The 25,574-nt window shown below is 31.9% G+C and overlaps 1 protein-coding gene across 5 annotated transcripts in view; it reads right to left on the bottom strand.

Annotated features, from left to right (window-relative positions):
* The window catches only part of LOC125050841 (nuclear factor of activated T-cells 5), a 73,583-nt gene extending 48,086 nt beyond the window's left edge, over positions 1-25,497 (bottom strand). For 4 of the 5 annotated variants that reach the window (XM_047650890.1, XM_047650892.1, XM_047650893.1 and 1 more), the window contains exon 1: positions 25,064-25,496. In XM_047650890.1, coding sequence (XP_047506846.1) covers positions 25,064-25,142 — 79 coding nt within the window. In that variant the 5' untranslated portion in view covers positions 25,143-25,496. Of the gene's footprint in view, positions 1-25,063 lie in introns of all 5 variants that reach the window. The other variant, XM_047650889.1, reaches the window with a different exon arrangement.
* Positions 25,498-25,574: the final 77 nt, after the last annotated feature.

Here is a 25,574-nt window from a genome sequence, read left to right as displayed (position 1 = left end):
AAGGTTTATTTTATATATATACGTTTGGGTTTATATATTTTTATTCTATATCTAAAAAATTTACATTAATTTAATTTCGAAATGTATCTACTGTGCATAGTAATCATAGGCTTTAAAACTAGCTCCTGTGAAAAATATATTACGATACAGGTTTAGGTTTAGATGAATATAAACATTCCCGCTTCTCCGGGTTTAAACCTCTTTAAAAGCGAGATAAATATAAACATCTTAACTTAGTTTTTATAATAAGAATAAACCGAGACACCGAAATGAACAATAATTACTGGCCTTTCCATCTACGTACATACCGCCATTATTTTATTTTTAGGAGCAAAAAATCATATTAAAAACTGCATCATTATCGTTGCTTTTTACAAAACATTTTATGTATGTACCTTGTGTTACTCGCATACACATTGCTGCGCATTATAAATAAAAAAATATATTTTACTTAATGTTTGTATGTTTTGCCTTAAACCTTATACCTCCATCCTTAAGTGACCTTGAAGCAATGTACAACCTATTTCGGAAAAATGTAAATCTGACCTAATTTTTTAGAATGTAATAAGGAATACTAATAACAATCAAAGTGTAATATATATCATCATTAACTTACTAAAAACGACCAAGGCTACCAAGGCGAGCCTTGAAAAACAGGGTTTACATTAAGGAAATAAAACCGATCGATTCGATTGGGAAAGCTTTGAAAGGTCGATTTAAATATATACCTAACCAATAAATCATTGTATTTTTCCAAGGAATATCAATTATAATTTAATCCGTATATAACACATGTATGAAAGATTTTATACAATTAAAGTAGAAAAAATAATTTAATATCATTACAATGCAGTTACGCTTAAATAAATTCAACAGAGTTGGTGCCTTTTCCAAATCCATCAAGTTATACCGAAAAGTTTTTAATTTATTATTACTCAGACAATCCTTATTCGTGGGAATTATACGATAAATAACGTTACACATCTTACAAAACGCAAATTTAAGAAAATACTTGAGTAACTGTAATTCAGTTGAGTGTTGGCCTAGTGGCTTCATCGTGCGACTCTCATACCTGAGGTCGTAGGTTCGATCCCTGGCTGTGCACCAATGGACTTTCTTTCTATGTGCGCATTTAACATTTGCTTGAACGGTGAAGGAAAGCATCGTTAGGAAACCGACATGTCTTAGACCCAAAAAAGTCAACGGCGTGTGTCAGGGACTGGAGGCTGATCACCTACTTGCCTATTAGATTTAAAAAAAAAGATTTAAGAAATCATGAAACAGATTCAGAAATCTGAGGCCAAGACCTAAACAGGTTGTAGCGCCACTGATTTCTTTTTTTAATTTAATACAGTAAATGAGTTTTCTATATATTTAAGATCCCATTTCAGTGAACTATTTAGAAGTACACAAACGGGGAAACAGATGTAATTATATTTACTAATGTACGAGTATATCCGAAATACCAGCCGTAATTACAACGAATCGTTGATTTATCCTATAAACAACTACTACGAAACTTAGAAATTATAATTATTTAGAAACCGTATACAGTTAAGTTTAAATCTTCTAACGACTGAGTTTTATAATTTCAATTCAGCTAATCATTAAATCAATTAGTACTTCCAAAGTCCAATTTAAGTAGAATTTTGTCTTATCACTTCTTAAATGTACATTCATTAACACTATTTACTACATAAATTAGTTAATCACTTGTAACAATTATTATTTACAAAATATCTACTAGCAGTATAATATTTAATGACCCATATGGTGTTTACACAGAGGATCGATTCCCAGCAAAACCTCAGATCACCTACGTACCTTAAGTAACTATGGACAGACGCAGAATTGCCCCCATGCCGTATTAGGGACATCTGAATTTTAAACAAATTCCGCAATAACCATCCAACGTAGTCTCCCAGATACACTTGTAACAATCACTTAACACTTTTAAAAAAACCTGGTGCTACAAACTTATAAGACCTCCGTCTCAGATTTCTGTATCTTTTCTTCGTTTCGTTATCATTTCGTTTTCTAATAGACAAGGCGATTGATAAACAATAAACTACAAGCTCCCACCTTTTCAGAATGCCAAATCATAAAATGATTGCTTCACGACTGATTTGAGAGCGACCGCCGATGCGAAAACCGCTGCGTGAGTTCGAAAAGTGAGTTACAGAATCGCAGGGCTGCATACTGTGCCCGACACACGCTGTCGACGTTTTGCCGTCGGTTTCTTTACGATTTTTTTCCTTCACCGTGACCGAAAGTTAAATGCGCGCATAGACAGAAACTTTATCAGGGATAAGTCGCACGCTGAAGCAACTAGGCCAACGCTGCTCCGATCAGTATACACTGTAACGACTACATTAATAATGTCCTCAATTTTATTAATATTACTACTGTTTTAGACATTAATTGTCATGTTGATTTAAATAAACAAGATAATTATTATTAATCACTTACAATACAGTCGTCATGACGACTTATAGTCGTCATGACGACTATATTAATTGTTTGCAACGAACCTATCGGGAAATACCCGATAATTTTGAAGCTCGTGTGGTATTCGGGGGATTATTTTTCCGACCCAAATGTCGGCCAATAGAATTGCACCATGAGACGAAATGTACAGTTAACAAATAAGAATTTCATAATGAATAAAACAACTACTTAATACTTTTCTTGAAGCAACGACCAGAGAAAATTTTCACAAAAAATTATCAGTATAATACCATGTAGGTTGTACCACGTGACGTCGAATGGTGCAATTCTATTGGCCGATATTTGGGTCGGAAAAATAATCATTATTATTTATTACTATTTTTGCGCGTTTTCTGCTAACAAAACCCTTTGTCGATACTCCTCTTTTCGAAGACACTTTTCTTAAAGCCAGAGCCAGCATCGGAATGCTTAGCGTTGACATATCGAACGACGTTCAGTTTCGCGCTCATTTGGAGGGACAGGCTAAATTAGCCTCCAAAAATCTTGGTGTGCACAGCACCCCAAGACGGTACTTCACTCCGGGCCACCGCTTGCAACTGTATGAAGCGCAAATTCGGCTCCACATGGAGTACTGTTCTCTCCTATGGACGGGAGCTCCCCAGTAAAAGTTCTTTAAAAATGTACTTTACGCAACGACTGAGCAAATACTGTTCAATACTCACATATTACTGTAAATCTCTGAATATTCGGTGACGCATTTTAAAAGTTATTACCTGAAACAAAATACAATTCATAAATATTTGTATGCTACATATTGACTATTTGTCTTATTTCGGATTTGGGAGAGGGCGTGTACTTTTTGTCTTAAGCTTAAAACATCAGCAATTAATGTTGCTCAACGTTGTTCTAAGAACAGCTTTCCTTAGGACCATGAAAAAATAGAAGTCGCAAATAGAGTCTTTAGCGTAGCAAACATACAAAATATGTACAATAATGGGTAATTGCAAAAATTGTCATACATTTGCAACAAAGTAGCACGTGCAACGCTGACGTAGGTACAAGATGCAAAACAGATGCGCAAGAGCGGCCAGCGCTAAACAATAGGCAAATTTACACTGGCGTTAATCCAATATGTCTACCTGAGATTGGTGTGGAAACCTTTAATATAACTTTAGGAAGAATAAATTGCATGAAAGCTACAATTTATATTTGATGACGCGCTTTGCAATATGTGAAAAAAGTTCTCCCTCTTTCTAGTTTAACAAAATAAAAGTGCTGTTTTAACATCTCCATACAAAAATGTGCTAACGATCTAAACAAACCGACACCAGTGTGAGGCAAGTCCAGTAAAAAGAACAACTAAGCAAACTTTATCGCAATGTCATTTCAATTGATGTGTCTAGATCGTTAATATTTATACATTGATTAATAATATAAATGAAAGCAGAACGTATGTTTTTAAATTCCTTATTTTTAAACCTCATTATATGTAAGTAAATGTAGTTAAATGAAATAATTATGAAAGTAAAGTACGTATTCATAATTTTCTGTCTTAATATATTTTCAACAGTAAGCCTTATTTACATATATTCTTAGGGTTAGACTGTTTGATAGTCGTATGTTTTTGCTGGTGCGACACCAATATGTTTATCAATACTATCATATTTTCACTTCTTAATTCACAATTGTAAAGCAGGTTTTAGAAAGCATTTCTGTGTATGCTATATCAAGAGTTCGTTGAACTGATATTCGAGGGGCACGGCTCACATGTTTTTTGTTTTGATGTCTTGATGTTAGCATAATTTACTTATCGCATGTTTATTAATACTTTTCCTTATCCAAACATGACGCATAAACTACTCTCTCTGACAAGAAAATATATTGGTTCATATTTTTTGCTATTTCTTGTCGGCCCACAAAATATTGAATGAATCTTCGAATACATGCAACGGCTGCGTGGGTCACGTTGCACTGTCTCAAATCACAGTCTTGTCCTTAGTACTGTAAAATATGTTATACATCAAATAAAAAGCAATTGTTTCATAGCTTTTAAAGTTAATTTTGATTGGCATATTATATACCAGTATGGGCCGTAGATGGTGAAAGTGCGTGAAGAACTATTAAAATCAAACTTCTTTTTCTTCATACGGACTTTCGGAAGTAGCAATTAATACAGACTTCATAAGCAATATCCGTACTAGCTAGGAAATAACTAGAATACAGTTTCTTTAAGACATAATTACATATTTATGAGCCTTCTTGTTAGATATTATAGTCATTACTTGCATACTACTCAGTAAACAATTATTGCCTATATACATTACGTAACTTAGAATTACGTTAACGCTTTTCCTCATGTGTCTTTAAAAAAGAATATACATAGCCTCTAACGCATAATTATTTATTTCTCGATGATGGATACTATTTTAAATATAGTTAAAAAAAAATACAATTCCTAGTGGATTAAACGTAGTCAAAAGTCAGTTATTTTATAGAACATAGGTAAATATGTTGAAACTCACTCATAGACATTTTTACGCATATTAATTATAAAATATATTTTTCTAATGTCTAAGTGATATAAGAATGATAATGACAAAACATTCAATTGTCCATTGGGTTTTATAATATGTTATACATTAGCTTATGCCAACGATTGCCTTATGACAAAGAAACTAAGGAGGTTTACAATTTGTATTTTTTATGTACTCATCGGTCACATATCCAACTGTGAACCGATCTTGATGATCGACGGGACAAACCATTTCATTTTCATTATTCAATCAACACTTAATATATTTAATTAGTTTTTTCATATAAAATCAATTTAAATAAACATTATTATTTAACACCTTTAGGAATTGATCCGATTGTTAATTATAAAATGGTTTGAAGCGCTTGGTTGTATGTTCTAGCGACCCTAATTACGCCGGTAATATAATAATCAAGATTGTGGTAAATTATATAATTGGACCGTTCTCAGTTGTCTTCGGGCAATTTTGCGTAACGCCAAGTAGCTGTCTCCAAGGATTGTTGACTTTGTGATAAGATAACTGATAAACGATTGCATTCACAGCGTGCCTGATATGCATGATATTTATTACAAATAATTTTATTTTAAGACAATTATTTTGGGTTTTCCTAAAATAATTAAATAAAACTTGAAGAATTTTAAAAGAATAATGTTTATCAGTGTTTTATACATTATTTGCTATTATTAGTAATATAAAGTAAGGGAATCATTATTTCGATAAAGGCCTCCTCCAAATGGCGACACTTGTTGTTCCGTTCTTCGCTATTCTATAACGTTCTACCCCCGATATATTCTTTTTATATATACGATATTACATACGATTATTCTTATATCGTCTTCCGAACGCCTCACCTACCTTCCCTGTCTTTCCATCTCTAGGGATGTTACACTTGTCCATTATTCTCCTTCTTCTATTACATGTATCCCGCCCATTGGCCATTTCAATACCTTACAAGTTATTTTAAATTCTTAAATTTCGTTTTACTTTTTATAATCTTCGTTCCAAGTTATTTTGGCATACACCTGTTTTATTTTGTTAAGACTCGATTAAAGTCCATGTTTGGCAGCCGTACATATGTACATACGTAGGCTTACGACTCTTTAAATGTTTTTTTACGTCTTAAACGTTTTCAATTGGCAAAACCATTATTACAAGATATAATTTCTCAATATTTAGCCTAACATTTAGGATGGGACAGATATTTGTAAGCGACAAAGTGTTTATGTAAAACTTGGGGGAGATCTTCAAATTATTATTACTTCTAAAATAATTGTTGAATCTATCTAATTGTGCTGTTCGGTAGGTCCACTAATGATTGGTTTTAGTGGGTATTGCTCACCCAGTCTCTAAATAGCAGAGATTTTGGTGTGGGTCGAGTCCCACATACCCCTGCAACTTTTACGATATAAAAAAAATCCGCTAATAATATATTCTATCTTATTCTTTACTAGCTTCAGCAACGTCAAGGAGGACTGACAAGGTGAACACGAGTCTCATACTTTGTAAATGTCAGATAATAGTATCTACACATACTACAATGTCGAGCGCGTGCCTTCTTATCTTTATGGATATTTTTAGATGTATGTAGGTAGATATTTACAATAAGAAAAACTTAATTTCAAGTTGAACGTACCCGACACCCTACTACGACACCAAATTTCTATGTAGTTCTTTTAACATCCTTGGGGCCGTTCATGTATTAGTAAGCACTATAGGGGGGTCTTTGATTTTCTTATTTGGTGATTACGTTAACAGTCATTATTTACTTTTTTACACATATTACCCACAAATTGTATATGCTTGAAAACGAAATGACATTTCGAGGATTCCTACAAAAAATTAATAAATTATTTTTGAGAGCTTACTTTTGGTGACAAGAGGGGGGGGGGGGGGGGAATAATTGCAGTAAATATTACGTACATGAACGGCCCCCTTAGCTGCTGATCGCGATTAGAAGTACAGGGTACGAATACTCATTATTTTTAATCTGTTGAAGCTTCCATTAAGTAAATGAGTGAAGTAAATTATAAAAGCAGGTACATTTGTTATTACATATTTAAATTATTTGGTAGTTGGTAGGCTCGGTAGGGTCGATAATCAACAGACACAAAAATGTATTAAGTGTACGTGTTTATACTGAAATATAAAGCAAGTATTACTTTAAGAGCATGTTCTCATAACTATAGTTACCATATTATCGTGAAATGCTATATAATAACCTCAGTATACGTAGTACCTTACGTTTACACGATACTAACAGTAACCATCATGAGGAGATACAGAGGTCCAGTTTAGTCCAGAAGGATAATAATTAAAAGCTTGCTCATTGATTATTTCGACTAATAGAGGGTTGAGATTTCGAGTTATGGAGGTTTTGGGGAAACTTGAAGGGAAGGGAACAAAAGTCAAAACATATTTTCGAGTTTCAAATTATAGAACTTAGACCTGTTTTCGATTTTAAGGTCGGCCAAAAATAGTAGATGCTTGCCGTACTTGCAAAGTTCTAATTAAAGTTGTAAATCACGCAATGTGACCGGATTGACTTAATTGCTTCATAATCTTTCATAAGCTTTTAATCTGTCTTTCTGGTCTATCGCCAAAGCCGTTGAACCGATTACATATGACGATAAAAGACGGAATACAATTCACACTTTGTCTTCTATTAAATAAAAATACCTCACATAATTATCACTATCGCCTTTATCATTTTGTACTACTTGTTACTGATAACGGATATGATTGATAATATATTTAGAAACACCCTTAGCGTGCTAATATAATGTATGTAACATATTTAAATACAAAGTCGCCATTTTTCTATTTATAATAAAATCAAATATTATAATCTGGTGAAAGTGTTTTGCCAGTTGATTACGATGTTGTGAAATTTAATTTATCCCTTTACAACGGTTGGAATGGTTAAAATTATAGCTAACATAATCTCACTCTATACTTAATCAATTACACCAAAAGAAGTCTCTGCTAAAATGTTATTTATTAGTGCTACTGCTTAAAAGTGTCTGCTACTGGCTAACCACGGGGCGTATTTACGATAATTTAGACAATCGTTGCGCTAAATAAAATCGTGCTAGCAAACATATATAACTTTAGCTCATACAACGTTCTGAGTAAATTATCTATTTATGGAGAATTTAATACGTTTTACCCAAATTGATTGTAGACATGAACGAAAAAATATTAGAATACCTAGTGATATTATTCGAATATTATGAAAATAATATTACAAATAATATGTCAAATATTGTTTGAAACATTCGTTGTAGACTGTAAAGCATATACAGGGTGGTCAAAAAGTCGTAGATCAAACGCAACTAGGGGATAGACCCTAAGCTCAACCCCTGCAGAGTTATAATTTATTTTGCGTTTTTATAAGAAAATTGTTTTTTTTTACTAATTCTTATTAAAATTCGAAAAAATCTACATCCTGTATCTTTTTCATAATATCCACTAGATTGGTACTGATGAGTCCTTGCGTTAGACATACTATTTGTTGTATATTGAGTTTATTGAAGATAATATTAAGTTATACGATATAACATTTTTTCAAATCATAACTTATTGTTTACTTCGGACCTCACTGTGAAAAACATATACTCTACCGAAAATTGTCATTTATTCACCACAACATTTAGTTCAATGTTAAAATACTAATTTGTCTTTACTAATATGTTGCTTTAAAATTATAATAATTAATTAAACATTTACATTTTTGCACACTTTTCGATAAAAACTGTATTAAATTTACACTGTAAAAATTTTGACCAATTAAATTAAAAGCCAAGCCAACTTAAAACTCAATTTAAATTCTTCTTATATGAATTTTAATAGGCAGTTTGTATCTCAACGAGGCGGAAATAATAATTAACTTACCAGGGCTTTAGAAACTTGAATATATAATGTTGTGGTGTAACTGACCTCTAACGACGAAGAATTATTAAGCTGTTCTATGTTGTCTAGAACGAATTCCTCATCTTTCTAACACACTGTGTTGTGCCGACTGATACTCTTTTTTGCTCTGGGCATAATCATTAATGTAGATCACCGTATTAATAATTATTGAGGGTTAATTACCTGAAGACGAAGTCGTGCCATACTAGTAATAAATGTCGGCTGGACCTATAACCCAACTGAAGGTTTTTATTTCCCAAGATGTTACAAAACTGGCTTGGAGTATGAGAATTCATAATTATGTTGCGATATAAAAGGTCATCAACACTTCAAGGCCTTCAAACTACAACAAATTATGTTTATCTTAAGTATACGTAATTATAATGAAATCGTCATTTAACAAAAGATTTTTTTATACAGGGTGTCCCAAAAGTCGACGTCAAGTCGAAATTTTCTCATTGGTAATGCCACACCAGTTATCAGAAAAATTAAAAAAAAAAATTAAGTCATGTATTTTTGAAGTTATGGAAATTTTCCTTTTATTCCAGAAAATGTACACCATGTGACAGTTTTTTCATTCCTGTTGTTACAAATATTTACTTTTTGCCAATTTTTTTTCTCTTACGTCATCCCGAATAGTGCTTTATGTAACCTATGATCCTAAACCCTGTGCCGATCACTCCAACTTGTAGGAAAATGTCATTTTATACCGTACCAAGTTTTCAAAATTAATTTTTCGCACTAGTTCAACTGATCGTCCTGAAAAAAAAATTTACTACTCCAGTTTGGCAAGCAGCTTTAAAAGTTCGCGCATTTAATAAGGATTCTAACGTGGTATAACACTTACTTCATTATTTCTTAGATTGGCCATAAAAAGGCTATCTTATTTAAACCACGCTGTGGTCATTAGGAACGTTTTGAGTGCGCTAGAATCATTTGTTGTAATTTCAAAGAGATTGTTAAAAACAGACTTTGTTTAACAAAAAAAAATTCTTATGGCCGGTCTAAGAAATAATGGACTCAGTGTTATACCACTGTAGAATCCTTATTAAATGCGCTAACTTTTAAAGCTACTTGCCAAACTGGAGTAATACATTTTTTTTTCAGGACGATCAGTTGAAGTAGTGCGAAAATTAATTTTAAAAACTTGGTAATGTATAAAATGACATTTTCCTAAAAGTTGGAGTGATCAGCACAGAGTTTAGGATCATAGGTTACAAAAAACACTATTCGGGATGACGTAAGAGAAAAACAATTGGCAAAAAGTAAATATTTGTAACAACAGGAATGAAAAAACTGTCACATGGTGTGCATTTTCTGGAATAACAAAAAAATATGCATAACTTCAAAAATACATGACTTATTATTTTTTTTTAATTTTTCTCATAACTGGTGTGGCATTACCTATGAGAAAATTTCGACTTGACGTCGACTTTTGGGACACCTGTATATCACGACTCTTAAAAAAAATTGCTTTAACTGTTCTGTTTAAAACAATTATCTCAGTAGATTTGTCATTATTTTTTTATGAACCTTATCGATCCAAGAACCAAGATCCTTGTGTAAAAATAACTCCTCCACTGCTATACAATCGATAATTAAGGCGAGAGCTTATATGTAGTAGGATTAATACGACCTTATTAAAAAAAAACTCATAGGGAGAAGTTATAAATAATAGCATAATTTTTATTTCAATTTGACTTTTAGGGGTAAAAAATTTAGAAATTCTCCAAAGCCATAATACCTTTAGCTACATCGAATTATCTAATAATCGTACTTAACAAAGGCACGTCGCATTTAAATTAGTTAGCAACAATGTTTGATAATAAGACACCTTATCAGCGCATAAGTAATTTCAATAAAAACATATGAAAAACCGAATTATTCGTATTACGTTACATAAATTACAAGGTCGGTGATGTAACTTCTGTTTGTTCCGACTTCGTACAATATTTACATAAAAATATCAGACTGAAATTGTTTAAACAAAAAATTTATTTATTTAAGATGTTGCTTTATATATTTACTTCTAAATTCAAATAATGCAACATAGAATTGCGAAAACTTCTCTACAATCAGGCAATAAATTTATGAATTTATCTGTATAAGGCGAATTTAATGTACCTACTGTTAATACCGACGAATTTATCTTTCTTTCTTTACAAACTATTGAAAATATTGTTTAAATAATCCAAGACAGTAGACGTCTTCTACGTTACTTAAATATCAAGTTTGTCTGACAAACAAAAAGCTAATATTTTAAAGACGCAATACTTCTACGTTAATTATTATTTTGACTACTTTAACTATACGTAAATTATAAATTATTAGTTTAGATAAACACATAAACGTCAATGCTATAGAAGCATAAATATTCAATGAAAACGGGAACGCGTCATTACTGTGAATCAGAGTGCGTATGAGCAACTTAAGTGGTCTAATTAGGTATATATATATACATATGGTCTATAGGTATCTACCTAATTAAAAAAGAGGTGGAGGAATAAATACACATATATTCTTTTAAAAGATTATAACATTAAGTATACATTATTTCATGCATTTTAATACGTTTAAGGTAGAATATAAGTACTTAAAATATATATGTTTGGATTAAGGTTTAATGATACAGTCTATTTAAAGAGAGCTCTACATGTATAATTTGCGCATGTGGAGAATAACTATTAATTCAATAAAACGAGTCGTTTTATTGAATGAATAGTTTTTAGCGTTCATTTTATCATAATACACAAAGATTAAGAGCGGGCTATAACCATAATCACTCATCGCAGATTTTATTTGTTCTAAGTATGTGATGTTTGAAAAAAAACAATAATCCTTCACTATAATTTCAATGGTTGACTTTAATTTAAAACGCAATACAAAATAAATTGCTCGCAACAAAAAAAACACAAAGTCACCTCTAATTTTTGTCTATTTCGTTTTCATTCAATCATGGCGTGTATTATGGAGTCAAGAGTTTTGGCTGAAACCTGTTACTAGCGATTTTATAAAATATTGTATATTTAACAAGTTATTTCAATAAAAATCATTTGACGTTTACTCCATTTTTGTTCCGCGAAACACTGTTTGTTTCACTAGTCAGTCGCCTGACGAGAACACTGCGCTTCTTAGCGCCAGCGCTCGATATATGTATTATAATTACCATGAGTAAAATAAAATCCAAAAACTAAACTTAGCACTTTCCCATTTATTATATTAGTATATAATACGTAATTATTAAATATAAAAAAATCCATGAAATTTCAAATCAAACCGCGTAGTACATATTATATGAAAATTAAATATATACTAATTTATGATTTTATTGAAAATTATACTTTTATGATTTTATTGAAAATTATACTTATATGATTTATTTTGCGTGATACCTATATATATCTTTATTTGCCGCTTTTAGGTGTCAATAAATACATTAAAAAAATAAACTATTAATACTAACAAATAACAATGGTGAAAAATAATAGACGAAAAAATCTTGTTCTTATAATTTTTGCATATATAAAATACTAGCCGTTTCGCGCCCGCTTTGCTGGACGAATTAAAATAAATTTTATGTTTCATTATTTAATTTTTTTTCATATTTTTATTATTCTTCTTTTTAACTTCCCGCTAAGAAAATTGAAATATTTCGAAAATCGAGTTTTTAACAGATGTTGACGTTTAGAGGTTCTAGGAAGCCTCCCCGAATGTTTCCGCGGTGAAGTCCGTATGGATAAATTTTCATAAAAGTAAAACAGCAATAAAAAAATGAAGGAACGTCGGAATTTAATAAATAATAGCCATAAACCATCTAGGAAAAATTTCGCATCGAATGGTGGTAGTTTCATGTCGATACGATCAGTGGTTTAGGCGTGATTGAGCCTCAAACGAAGACCATTTTCATTATATATATCTTTTCATATTTTTATTATTCTTCTTTTTAACTTCCCGCTAAGAAAATTGATATATTTCGAAAATCGAGTTTTTAACAGATGTTGACGTTTAGAGGTTCTAGGAAGCCTCCCCGAATGTTTCCGCGGTGAAGTCCGTATGGATAAATTTTCATAAAAGTAAAACAGCAATAAAAAAATGAAGGAACGTTGGAATTTAATAAATAATAGCCATAAACCATCTAGGAAAAATTTCGCATCGAATGGTGGTCGTTTCATGTCGATACGATCAGTGGTTTAGGCGTGATTGAGCCTCAAACGAAGACCATTTTCATTATATATATATATATAGAATACAGAGACAGTGCCATCATTATCGAAATTATTTTTAGAATCGGTTTAGTAGTAATAGAGATTACTCTTACAAAAAACGAAAAAATATTACCTTTAAAGTGTTTTAATATCTATTAGTATAGATAATATTCAGCTCTGAGAATTACAAATAAATACGCTTAGGCCCAGGTGAGTAGGTTTTCATATGCGGTGCTCCCTTTGGTATGAGGCTACTCTTTCCACGTGGTTATTCTGGCATTCGTTAAGTAAACCACATATGTATTAATATTATCTTGCATATATTTGTCACTAATGCGGGTGAAATCATAAATTTTGCTAGCTGTAGGCCCGCTCTTAACCAACAAAAGTTTAACCATATTTTAATTTAAAGCCCTGATTAACATTAGTTTTTTCAACAACGAACACATCCACATTGCAAACTGTTCGACTACGTACGGCGATAGCTCTACTACAAGGTCAAGGCTGATTGCGCAAACGTATCATATTGGCAAAACTATATGCTTCTCTCTCACACTGATAATAAAGTAGACTGTAAGAGAGAGAGCGAGATAGAAAACTACTAAGGCAGCGTTGACAAGATTTCGTCCGCATTCCTGGCTGAAAATAAATCATTAGCGAAATTAGACGAAGTGATGCATCATTCATTACAACATTTGTTGGATACAACTTTTTGCATACTATATATAATTATTACATTTATAAAGTATAATTATTATAAAAACTTTATTTTCTTTTTTAAGTGCCTCTTAACGAGTAAAGACCTGTGACAAAGCCTATATTTATTTCCAAAAAAAAAAAATGTAAAGCCGTGCCAAGCCGACTAGTAGAATCATAATGTTAAAATCTTTTTGGTGCATATCATAGGTTTTTTTCATTAAAAAACGTTAAGTTAATTATTAGGTAAAGATGACAACAAATTCTAGACACATTGTTTTAAACGTAATCTACTATATAAAAATAAGTCGGGTTTTCCTTCCTGACGCTATAACTCCAGAACGCACGAACCGATTTCCACGGTTTTGCATTCGTTGGAAAGGTCTCGGGCTCCGTGAGGTTTATAGCAAAAAAACTTTAACAGAAAAGCGGGATTACCAAACGAAATGTTACATAAAACGAAGCCATCTGGTGGCGAAACGGAGTTCGCCGAGTTTGCTAGTTATATGTAAATTGAATAAGCTTCAAAGCCTACATAAACGTGTAATGTTTTCCAAATAAAAATGTATTTATATAGACATTTACAAAAAAATCTAAAATCCATTACACCTAAATGGGCTGTTTCACTGATAATATTGAAAATGTATCTACCATAACAATTACCGATTGTTTGGACCTAAACCTTTTTTATTATATATGTCACGTACATGTACCAATCTAGGTAAGCCACTCACGCGCAATACATATAATAAACAGAATTTCTATCGAGGGAGACCTATTTGTTTGTACACTGGCTGAGTTGACAAGAGTATATATAGCTTGCTATATTATTAGTTATAACATATATCTATATATTATTGAAGTTATACTTCTTTTCGTTAGGGAAAAATTATGAGTCACAAAAAACCGACACCCTGAAGTTAGCTATAGTCAACATTTTAGTTATTTTCTATTGTTAGTGTCGTTTTTTCTACAAACGTAGAATAAATTTTTGAAAAGATTATTATCTTGTTACGCCAAAGAAGTATAACTTCTAACGCGAGTACATAAATAAGTACACACACATTTTTTCGGTGATACACACAAAGATAATCGGTGTAGGTAATATTGTGTCGTTCTATCGCATTAGTAGTAACTGTAAGGATAGAATAATGATGTGGAAATAAATAAATAAACTGTTTAGTTTCACAGAAAAGGAATTTATACTGTGGTGTGGTTCAAGCACCAAGGTACACCCTATTAGTGGTTTTTGTACTATTAGTTTGTTTATTATGTTTGATAAAAAAATGTTCTAATGGTCCCGTATCGCGAGCAATTAGTTACTAAAATGAATGCATTCCACACTCCATTGCAATTTTGCTCAAATAGAATATTATACGCATATATATTTGCAGTGTATCACAAGTTATGATTGAATGAATGACTACAATAGATCTGAATCGGCAATTAGGCATATCCGTTATTGAAGTTGCACAATTGACAGACCACTCTCGGTCAATAAGACCAATGATTTAAAAATTGTGAGTGACATGTCTCCGACTTAAGGTGATATCAGACGGTTCACTCGAATGATTGTTCACTCGAGTGAATGCTTAATTATTTTTCATTCTATGTTCACACGGCTTAGACGAAATGATACAGAAATGAACATTCATTGTTCTTTCTTTTAAATATGTCATCGAATGAAGACGTACGTCTTGAAATTAGTTTAATTTGTGATCATTTAATCAAAGAGTTGACAAAACAGAAGCAAAGAAAACGTCGACGGTGGTGGGTGCGACCATGAATTGAAAGAAGAAATTTATTTAAAAAAAAAAAGTAATGTATTTTGATCGTTCCACTTGAACACCATTTTGCCGCATGAAAACAATATAATAACACACAGAAAAAAAAAGTTATAACTTCGTCGACAACGTGATGTCCGTCGGCTACAGGACTCGAAACAAAATGGCCGAATCCGAATGAACGTTCTCTCAGAGTTCAGACCGTTCATTTCTCATTCATTCGGAGTGGGAATGAAAGATACCGGATGCCAATATCCAACACTGTTGGATCGGTTCACTAATGAATTCATTCGGCACTCGTGTTTCATTTTTTGTTCAGACATTTCATTTCGAGTGAAATGTACCGAATGAAAGGTGAAAATGAACTAGAAATGAACCGTCTGATATCACCTTAAAGACGTTAATATGTCTGCCATGCCATTTATTCGTTACTACGCTACGCCTTCTTTTCGTTAAATAAGTTTATTAAACTCTTAACAATTTTTCATTTTACAAGTTTACATAATACATTTAACAGACCATCTTTGCGAGATACTTATCGCGTATTATAACATAATCGCCATATAAAAAAAATAATATATTATACAAATTAAAATTAATATATTACAATAAATTATATATGGCGCTACAACCTTTAAGGTCTGGGCCTCAGATGTCTGTATATGTTCCGTGATAATATCTAACGAGCGAGTGTTAAATGCGCAAGGAGACAGAAAGTCCAGCCGAGAGATCGAACCTACGACCCCAGGGATGTGAGACGCACATTGTCACTAGGCGAACAAAGCTTCTGATCTTTGTGAGAAATTGCTGCCTAAAATTGAATTAAACGCAACCAGTACTAAAAAAATCTTTTTTATCCGACCCTAGTTCGTTTCTAGGTCGTAAGTTAGTAATTAATAAATTATTTCGTAATATTCGTTTATTATCTACGAATCCACACAAGTTCTTATAACGTTTTAAAGCTCTAACCATTTGAATGAACATAGAGCAGTTAAAACTCTATTAAAATCACGGTTATGTTGCCGAAAATATGTATTAATTTAAAATAGAACTCACAAACAGTGTTAAGAAGTTTTTTGTCTGCAACATTGGTATTTAGAGCGACTATCAAGCCAAAATTAATTATAACAACTGACTAGGTTTGAGGATTAACTTTATTTTAACGAATTGGAGTTATATTTTATTCTATAATACATATAAAAATACCAAAATAATATAATTTTTATTTTAACACACAGATTAATTTCATTATTGTCAAGCGAATACTGTTTTTCAATTGTTAACCAGACAAATTTCAAACAATTATTGATCGAAGATAACTTCAACGTAAGTCGTTATAGTGTCTTAAAAAATAGTGTCTTTGCTTTACGCGAGTACTACATTGTAACATTTATACCCTAGAAATTCTTTTAATTTCGTAATTTAACAAGTCATGGTCAATGAGATTACTAAATCAACAGATAACCTTTTGACATTAAGATAAGAGCCTACATTATTTATTGGGCTACTGATGGTTCAAATACTCCCCTAATAATATAGGTTAATAAATCCGAATATTATAAGGTTTCTACAATTGTTGACAGACATATTTAAGGCATAATTATGATGTTGTCATGTCGCTTTATTGTACTCGTTGACTACGTTATCAGTAACTATAATCTTCAACCATACTTATAATCACGTTCCAATCAATACATGATATATAATATAAAATTATTGCACGAATTATATCGTTAGAATTACATCATATTTTTTATATCAGCATCAAAAATTGCGGTGACGATTTTTCTTAAAAGATATTGCAATGTTTAACGTTTTGATCGTAATCAAAGTTACCAGTGTTGCTATTAAGGAGGTGTATTATAATAAAGTCAAAATAAAATTGTGCTGGTACCAAAAACTAAACTGTTTGCCAAAATAAATAAATCTCCATAATTTTTATTAGTAATATAATAAAATTAATATTGCATGGCATTATGATATGTATGTATAAATTGTGTAAACTAAAAGAGTGCTTGAGGTATATACGGAAACGGCAAACATCCGCAGGAACATTTACGATTATCAACAACGTAAAAGGAATATTTTAACAACGCAAGCTATCCGACATTTTATATTGTTGACAGTCAACAATACAACCTTAGATAGAGACAGAGTCAGTTGGAAAAAGCTGGAAGAGGCCTTTACCCGTGAAGGGGTTCCGATCCACGGTACTGAAGATAGCTAGAATATAGGATAGAGATATATAGGATAACAATATTAAAATAATGTATAAAATGTAAAAAATCTAAGCTGTATATATATATATATCATTATATATCATTTATTTATATTATTATACATCATTATATTATATATCATTTTTTTGTTATGATTTGGAAATTAAACGGGCTTTATTATTATTAAAAGTCAACCATTATTTCACGAAAACGCATTTAAAACATTTTTGTTTAAACACAAAAACATAAATAAATCAAATATTATTGTCTTTTATTGACATAACTTTTACACATAGAAAAACATGGTCACCGTGACAATGCACGCTGTAGAGCACGCGAAACGTCGGTTAAATTTAAAATTCTGTAAAATAATAGTAAATTTATTTAAAAAAAATACATAACTTCGATCCGGTAAAAAAGTGTTTTTCTATAAATAAATCAATATTTACAGAATTTGTGACCGACCCGTCCCGGCTTCGAACGGTCCTACCCATTTTAGTATAGATAACGAGTAAACTCCGAAAGTGGATACTTTTAAAAAAATAGTTCGGATAACTAGATGATATGTGTATCGCACGGTATGTAATATTTAACGTATAGTTAGATAAGGCGCTAAGTGTAGCAGAAAGGCCTATTATATAAAGTCAGCTGAAGTCGTGATGAGCGCGAAATACCTTATGTATTTAGCCAATTCGTTATATATATACATATATGATATAGCTCAATAGGCCGTCACAATATCTGGTTTGATTTTAGTATCTAATTGTGCTTATTATAAAAATTCCAATTCCTTGTTAATGCGTTAACAATAGTTAAAATTAAATTTAAAAAGCTTAGATCAAGTATCCCCTTTCTTTAAATTTATCGAATTCAATTGCGAACCCGTTTTGCTTCGGTCAAAGGTAGAGCTGGGTGAAGTGAGTTCGAAACGAAATCGCTTCGTCCACTATTATGGTTTTCCTTTTAATTTTGCCCGAAATTCGAAGAATTACTGCCATGATTTGTGTATTTCCTGGTCAAATGATACCATGTCTCAAGGTCACATTCTCGCCGCAAGGAAGGCTGATCACTTTCAATTTCTTGTTAATATAAATATTTTATTATCTTATTTACAATAAAATTAAAGTACAGTCGACTCTCGATAATTTGACACTCGTTAATTTGAATCTCTCGATTATTTGAATTTTTTTTCCGGTCATTTTGATCAAATTCTTATTTCCTTCAGTCACCCCTCCCCCTCGTGGTTGTTTGAATAACTTGTTATTTTGAACTCTTGATAATTTGAAATTTATCTCTGGTCCCTTGAGTTTCAAATTATCGAGAGTCGACTGTATATCACGAATACTTAACAACTTACGTATAAGCAATGCAATATCGAGCTGAAATCGTTAATTGGAGATCTCGTGTAAGAATTACAATCTCTCGAAATCTCAATATTTTCGAGATTTCGGGTCGTTTTCGAACGAAGAAAACTGCCAAGCTGTGTTTATGAGCCTTATTATAATTAAGAGACATTATAAAAAAAATATTAATTATAATTTAAATTATAATACATGTTCCTATTATTTATTAACTAATTATTTATGATTAATCACGAAACATATTCGATATTTCAATACAAGCCTTTACAATGGTGAATAAATAGTTATTTCCAGAATTACTTTTAACTAGAAATCCTCAACATTTAGGAGAGATTTTGGAAATAACATCTTAACATGCTAAGAGTATCGAGAATGTCTGATAAGCGGCATCTTATGTCAGTCGCCATGTACGCAGCAGCTGAAAATGCCTGCTTAGACTCAACACTAGTGAGCACCAGCATGAGTAAGCTATTATACTAAGCGAAATGTAAAAAGCTACACCTCGCTCCCCCAGCCTCTTGTAGTATACATCTCTTTTTTTATAAGTGAATCTAATCTATCTATTCTCGCAGAAACACGCGAAGGACTTATAGCTGCTCTCAGAGTCTCTTCTAATTCCTCTTGAAGTCGTGCTGGCAGCAGTACGTAAATTAAAATCCTCTGAAATCATTAATAGAGGCGATTCATCTTAGTTTTATGTTCCGATGTTAACCTCATTACCAGCAGTGGAGTTTAAAAGGGCATCGTTTTAATATATTTTTAAATTCTTTCCATACGATATATTTGCATTCAATGAAAATTTTGTCACCTTTCAACTGTTTCATATCATCTTTATAATTATAAATAGTATATATTGTAATTACAAGGATTTAATATTATACGACAACAGCTGTATTTCTTCTATGCTCAGAGTTACACTTGTTCATCGAAGAGTATCGACTTTTTGATACTGCAACTTAATCTCGTTAATCCTACGAGATCTCGGGATTGATCTCGAAAAATGGCACATGATCGGGATAGCATTCCCTACATGTAGGTTCAGTAAAGATTTATCATGTCTATATAATTTACAAAATTATAGTCAATAAAGCTAAGTTATTTGTTTAGAACAACACCAGTAGCTTAATCACCTCTACTACGAAATGGACTTAACGCGTCAAGAACAAAAGGCTTTCCTTCCATCCTCCTTTCAATCCATTCATGACATTTATCGTCCCTTTTCATAAGATAACGTAATATTGGTTTAACATTAACTGATATTTACACAATAAGTGTACTTTGCTCCACACTAAGTAAAATGTAAATCGTGTACTACATATTAAGAACTGACAAACAACAACTCTTGGGCGTTTTTTTAATCCATTTCGAATTACAATACGACAACGCTACAAAAACTTGTACACGGGATCTCCCCCGATGTTGATATTGGGATTTACCGAGTAACAGCGCTGCTTTCATTTTCATCGAACAAAAATTATTACGACAACCGTAAAACATTTTACACCTTGAACTTTGGCACTTAAATATTATGGTTTAAACTAGTGATTCCCAAAGTGGTCTATATCGACCCGTAGGAGTCTATGACAACCGGCAAGGGGTCTACGTCAGCGAAAAAAAATTTGGGGGTCCATGAAATGAAAATGGGGGTTACAAAATTTACGCCAAATGTTGATTATTTATTATTAAAGCATCAGGTTCATCCTTCTCACTAAAGATATTGACTTATGTTATTTTATTTTATGTTTATTTAATGCTACGTATATTTTACATAACAGATACAAAATTTTATTTTGAGTAGTTTTAATTTAAAGTCAATTAATAAATGTATAAATTAACATGTGTTTTTACTTTAAGTTTTTAACACTAAACTTCACTACAGTTAGAAATTTACAGGAAATCAATATCAGGTAAGTAGGGGGTCTACCCAACACGGAAAAACATAGCAAGGGGTCTACGACACAAAAAAGTTTGGGGAACTCTGGTTTAAACTCTGCATATTACGCACCTCCTCAAACATATGGACTGTCTCGAATATTTGATAAAGGATTTTAACTCAATCGAGTGAAATTTCACGAAAAGCAATATTTTACGCAAATGAAACAAACATTATAAGTGTCTACTTGTGTTTGTTGATTCGACGAATTTTGTACTCACCTCACACAGTATAAAATAATGATCTTATTTTAACTTAAATCTCTTTTATCTCAAATAAAGAATGATATTATAACATTTGCGCGTCATAATGACAGTTTAATATCTGCTCACAAACATTAATTTTATATTTGTAATATAAATTAAAACACCTTGACATTTTATTATTAAGAACTACTTAAAACCTTTAAGTTACACCGTTTTTATTTCATGAATGAATCAATATTACTATGGCACACAGTTTGAACAGTCGTTTTATGATGCGCCTAAAACTCAGTAGATTTCATATTTGATTATTAAAATCTTAACACATCTAAGAAAAACATAGGAAGCTGCACATTAAATGGCAATAATGTATGACTGCTTAAAAATGTTAGGTATGAAGCGAATTTTAACAATCTTTAACCATTTAAAATAATACAATATTGTCGTTGGTTTACGCGACAAATACACATATAAATAAAACTTCTTAAAGTATTTATAGCAGCGACCATGATTGCTAAATCACTCGTCGAGTTATGTAAACCATGTTAATAAATTGCTTTAAAGTTAAATATTTAAATAATAATACGAAGACCTTGAGCGCATGGGCCAAGATCGGGCAGTGAAAAAAGCATACCGAAGCCGGCCCATGTACCGCTGAACCGGCACAGTGGAGGAGGATCTGCTGCAGCTGAAATCCAGCAATTAACGGGAAGTGGCACAGGATAGCGCTGGAAGTTTCAGTTTCATTCAGACGCCAAGTCACATTTAGTACCGCAGAGCCACCGGAAAGAGTGAGCGAGTATTATTTAAGACTTGGTTTGACAAATGAAACGTCATCACTGTGTCAATTTGGTGAGGTGAAGGACATTTGTACTGTCATATGATTCTCGCGTGCTATACCGTATGTAAACAGTCGGTTGCGACCCTTGATCCACGCTAACGACGATAAGCTATACTGTAAACATGTCTAATGGATCTAGTTTGCTTGTTCAACTTGATATAAATTATGCAGGAACTATTGGGAATTCGGTGTATATGTGACATTACCAATACCTTGCTATAGAGTAAAGACTATAGGTGTTCGAAAAGCGTCATCGCTTCTGTCTATCTCTTTTTGCTTAGCCACAGTTCTATAAGTTTATGTATGTGCACACATGATTAACTGTTAAATAACGAAGGTTTTAGTTGTGTTTTTAATCCACCGAAAAAAATATAAGCACAATTTTTTGTAAAGTAGTCCATAGATGGTCAATAATGTATAGGGAAGTATTTAGTTACTAATTGGTTTTTGACAACAACTAACAAATAGTTGTTGTCATATTATATAAATTATATTATTATATTATATAATTTATTATTATATTTAGCAATTATAATATTCTAAATTAAAATTAATATATGAAATATTTTTTCTAAATTTCGATGGAGGTGAATTGAAGTAAAAAACAAATAAAATCATTAATACGTTTATTTCGGATGACGATATATATAATACGATATTAAGATTTCATTAAACATATATTATTTCATGTTGAATATTAAACATAAGATAAAAATAATAAGCCAAAGTGTTTACACATTATATTCGAACGACGCGCGCTAAATTATTAATAGCCTACACATCAAACTATTTGTTTATTTATTTTCCGATTTCTGGCGTGGTCCAATTAAATTTTCAAGGTACATTAACCGGATCTTTAAACTGTATCAAATGAAAACCTTTGATCTGCCAATATTATGAATGAGTCCCGAGAATAAACAAATATGATATATTTTAAAGCTATTAATGCGATCTTTTAATAGTATTTGTCAGCTCTGAGGCAAAGCGCTAAATGTGTTTGGAACTTGAAACGTATTGGTGAAGCCAAAAATGAGGCACTTCTATTTCTACACAATTGTGCCCAAATTTATTTTTAAATTTTAGCTTAGTTTCTTTTAACAAGTGTCTTAAGAAAAAAAACGATTTCGTAGTGAACACTAAACAGCCAAGGGTTTTTTGTACCGGGCGGAGGGCTAGGGGTAAAGGTGGTTATTTAGAGAAACTCATTGATTAGCAGATCATAGAGTGCGTGACAGCCTAAACCCAAAAGGCGGAGATGCGCATTATATAGTTGGAATCGTCTCATATTAACGGGACCAAGTTAATATGAGACGATTCCAAGGAAGACGTTGCGTAGGATTTCCGACGAAACTAATTGTTTTAGGTTTTTAGTCACATAATGATTTTAACTACTTTAAAAAAGATCAATAACACGACGAATCTGCACCATGCAAAGGTATATGGCTGATGGCTGATATGAACAACTATTGAATATTTCGTATTTTAAAAATGTTAAAATCGCGTCAGGACACGTGACCTGATCGAAAATTCGTAAGACGGATGGAGAGTAGACAGCTGGCGCGGCGTATTTAATGTAATATAAATTGTCATGTTTGTGTACGATAGCGCAATAAATAAATATTGTATTCTACCACATAAATCATAGTACTTTTTTACTGATAATAAAAGCAATTCGTTCAAAATTATTCCCTAACCATTCTAAAATTTCAAAAATGCACAACGTTAATATTCAAGTTTTCACTTCTGCCGGCACTCCCGGAGTGCAACCCGTCGTTTTTTTAAGAGAAAACTGTGTAGCCAAGGATTTTTTGTTATCTACGTAATCACATGATAATACGCCTAATAAGATTAGGCGACTTAGTGTGGTGGTATTGCAATTCGTAACTAAGGGTGATTTTGTTAGATAAGGATTTGATTATCAGAAGCCGAATTTATAATATAAGTTTTGTATTTTACGTCATTATAACTTTTCATAATTTTTAATGTACTAAATTGTATACTGTTTTATGTCAACTTTATTAAACATATTTGTTGCGTTATAGCAGTATGCTATGAAGGAAACACGGTTAAAAAAGGTTCATGATGTCTCGAGTTATGTGTGGGTTACAAATTACAATATACCTATTTAATATTTAGAAGCGCAAACCAAATATTAGCAATCATTGTAGCCTATAAAGTGTAAAACGTCAGTTAATTAATAAATGTGCTCTTTAGTTTTTCTCACACTCATAAATTGTATTACATGTAACATTCTCGTTTCCGATAATATCCAATAGGTCGGCTACACTTAGATTTAAGAACCCTTAAATACATAAGCCAAGTTTTTTTTGTTAGCGTCGCAACCTACCAAAATTTGGGGTAGTGCACCCCAAATTTTATGCTATTTAGTTATAAGTTGACACCCAGCTTCAAACAAAGAGATTAATTTAACATACATTTGAACATCCCTCCAACAACCGCCACCGAACTTAACTCTCGTAATTTTTTTGATGTCTATAGGTATAAGCAAAGCTTAGTATGTAGGAAAAGAAGGTAGATTAGATCGATAGCTTATGTTATATAATAAAGATATATCCTTATATAGTATATAATGTATGTACACTGTTATCAAAAAATATTATTCCTTAATCCTTTTACGCATATTATATTAGTACCAATTAACATCAGTTACAGGTAGAGACAAAAATATAGATTTAAATGAGATACATTGAGGTGTCAGCGGTGGCGCGAGATATAATTCCATGTAGCAACAGGTGTCGAACCACGAGCAACAGTTAAGTCTAAGAAATCACTGGCAAAATTTTATATGGCGTAGAATTTTCAGATATATGAAACAGATAATAAAACTAGTAATAATGTAAGCAACTATGATTATACAAAATGTATATATGTCTCTTGATTATGTATAGTACATATTGTATGATATCTACCTCTCGCTACATTCCCTTGCGTGACCGGCGCTCCGTTCACTTTGATACGTCTCCCGTCTGCAGTACATTTCAATAGCATATTTTCAATACGCACTCACGTGGTACCCATTCAAAGCCGATTTAAAACAATTGTTTATATTTTTATTATTATCACACATTTACAACATAATCTGTGACACAAGACGATTGGTCGAATTAGATCACGACTGACGTCAACGTCAATTTATAATTAAATCGACACAAAAACAAGTATTTTTTAAAGCTAAAAATGTTGTAACTTATTAACACAAAAATTGAATACTTTTTATTGACTAACACACAGTATTTAGATTGCACTTCACAAAATTGTCTCAATTTCACAATTTTAGGAGTTTATTTGATACAACACTCCTAATCAGTCAACAGATACAAACTGAGAATTCGAGAAAATATGAGAACTAAGATTTTCAAACACCACGGGTGTCATAGACAATAATAAACTCACAGATAATGATTGATATGTTTGGTTTGA

This window comes from Pieris napi, chromosome 7, assembly GCF_905475465.1.
Source record: "Pieris napi chromosome 7, ilPieNapi1.2, whole genome shotgun sequence".
Classification (NCBI taxonomy): domain Eukaryota; kingdom Metazoa; phylum Arthropoda; class Insecta; order Lepidoptera; family Pieridae; genus Pieris; species Pieris napi.
This window is presented reverse-complemented; position numbering and strand designations above follow the sequence as displayed.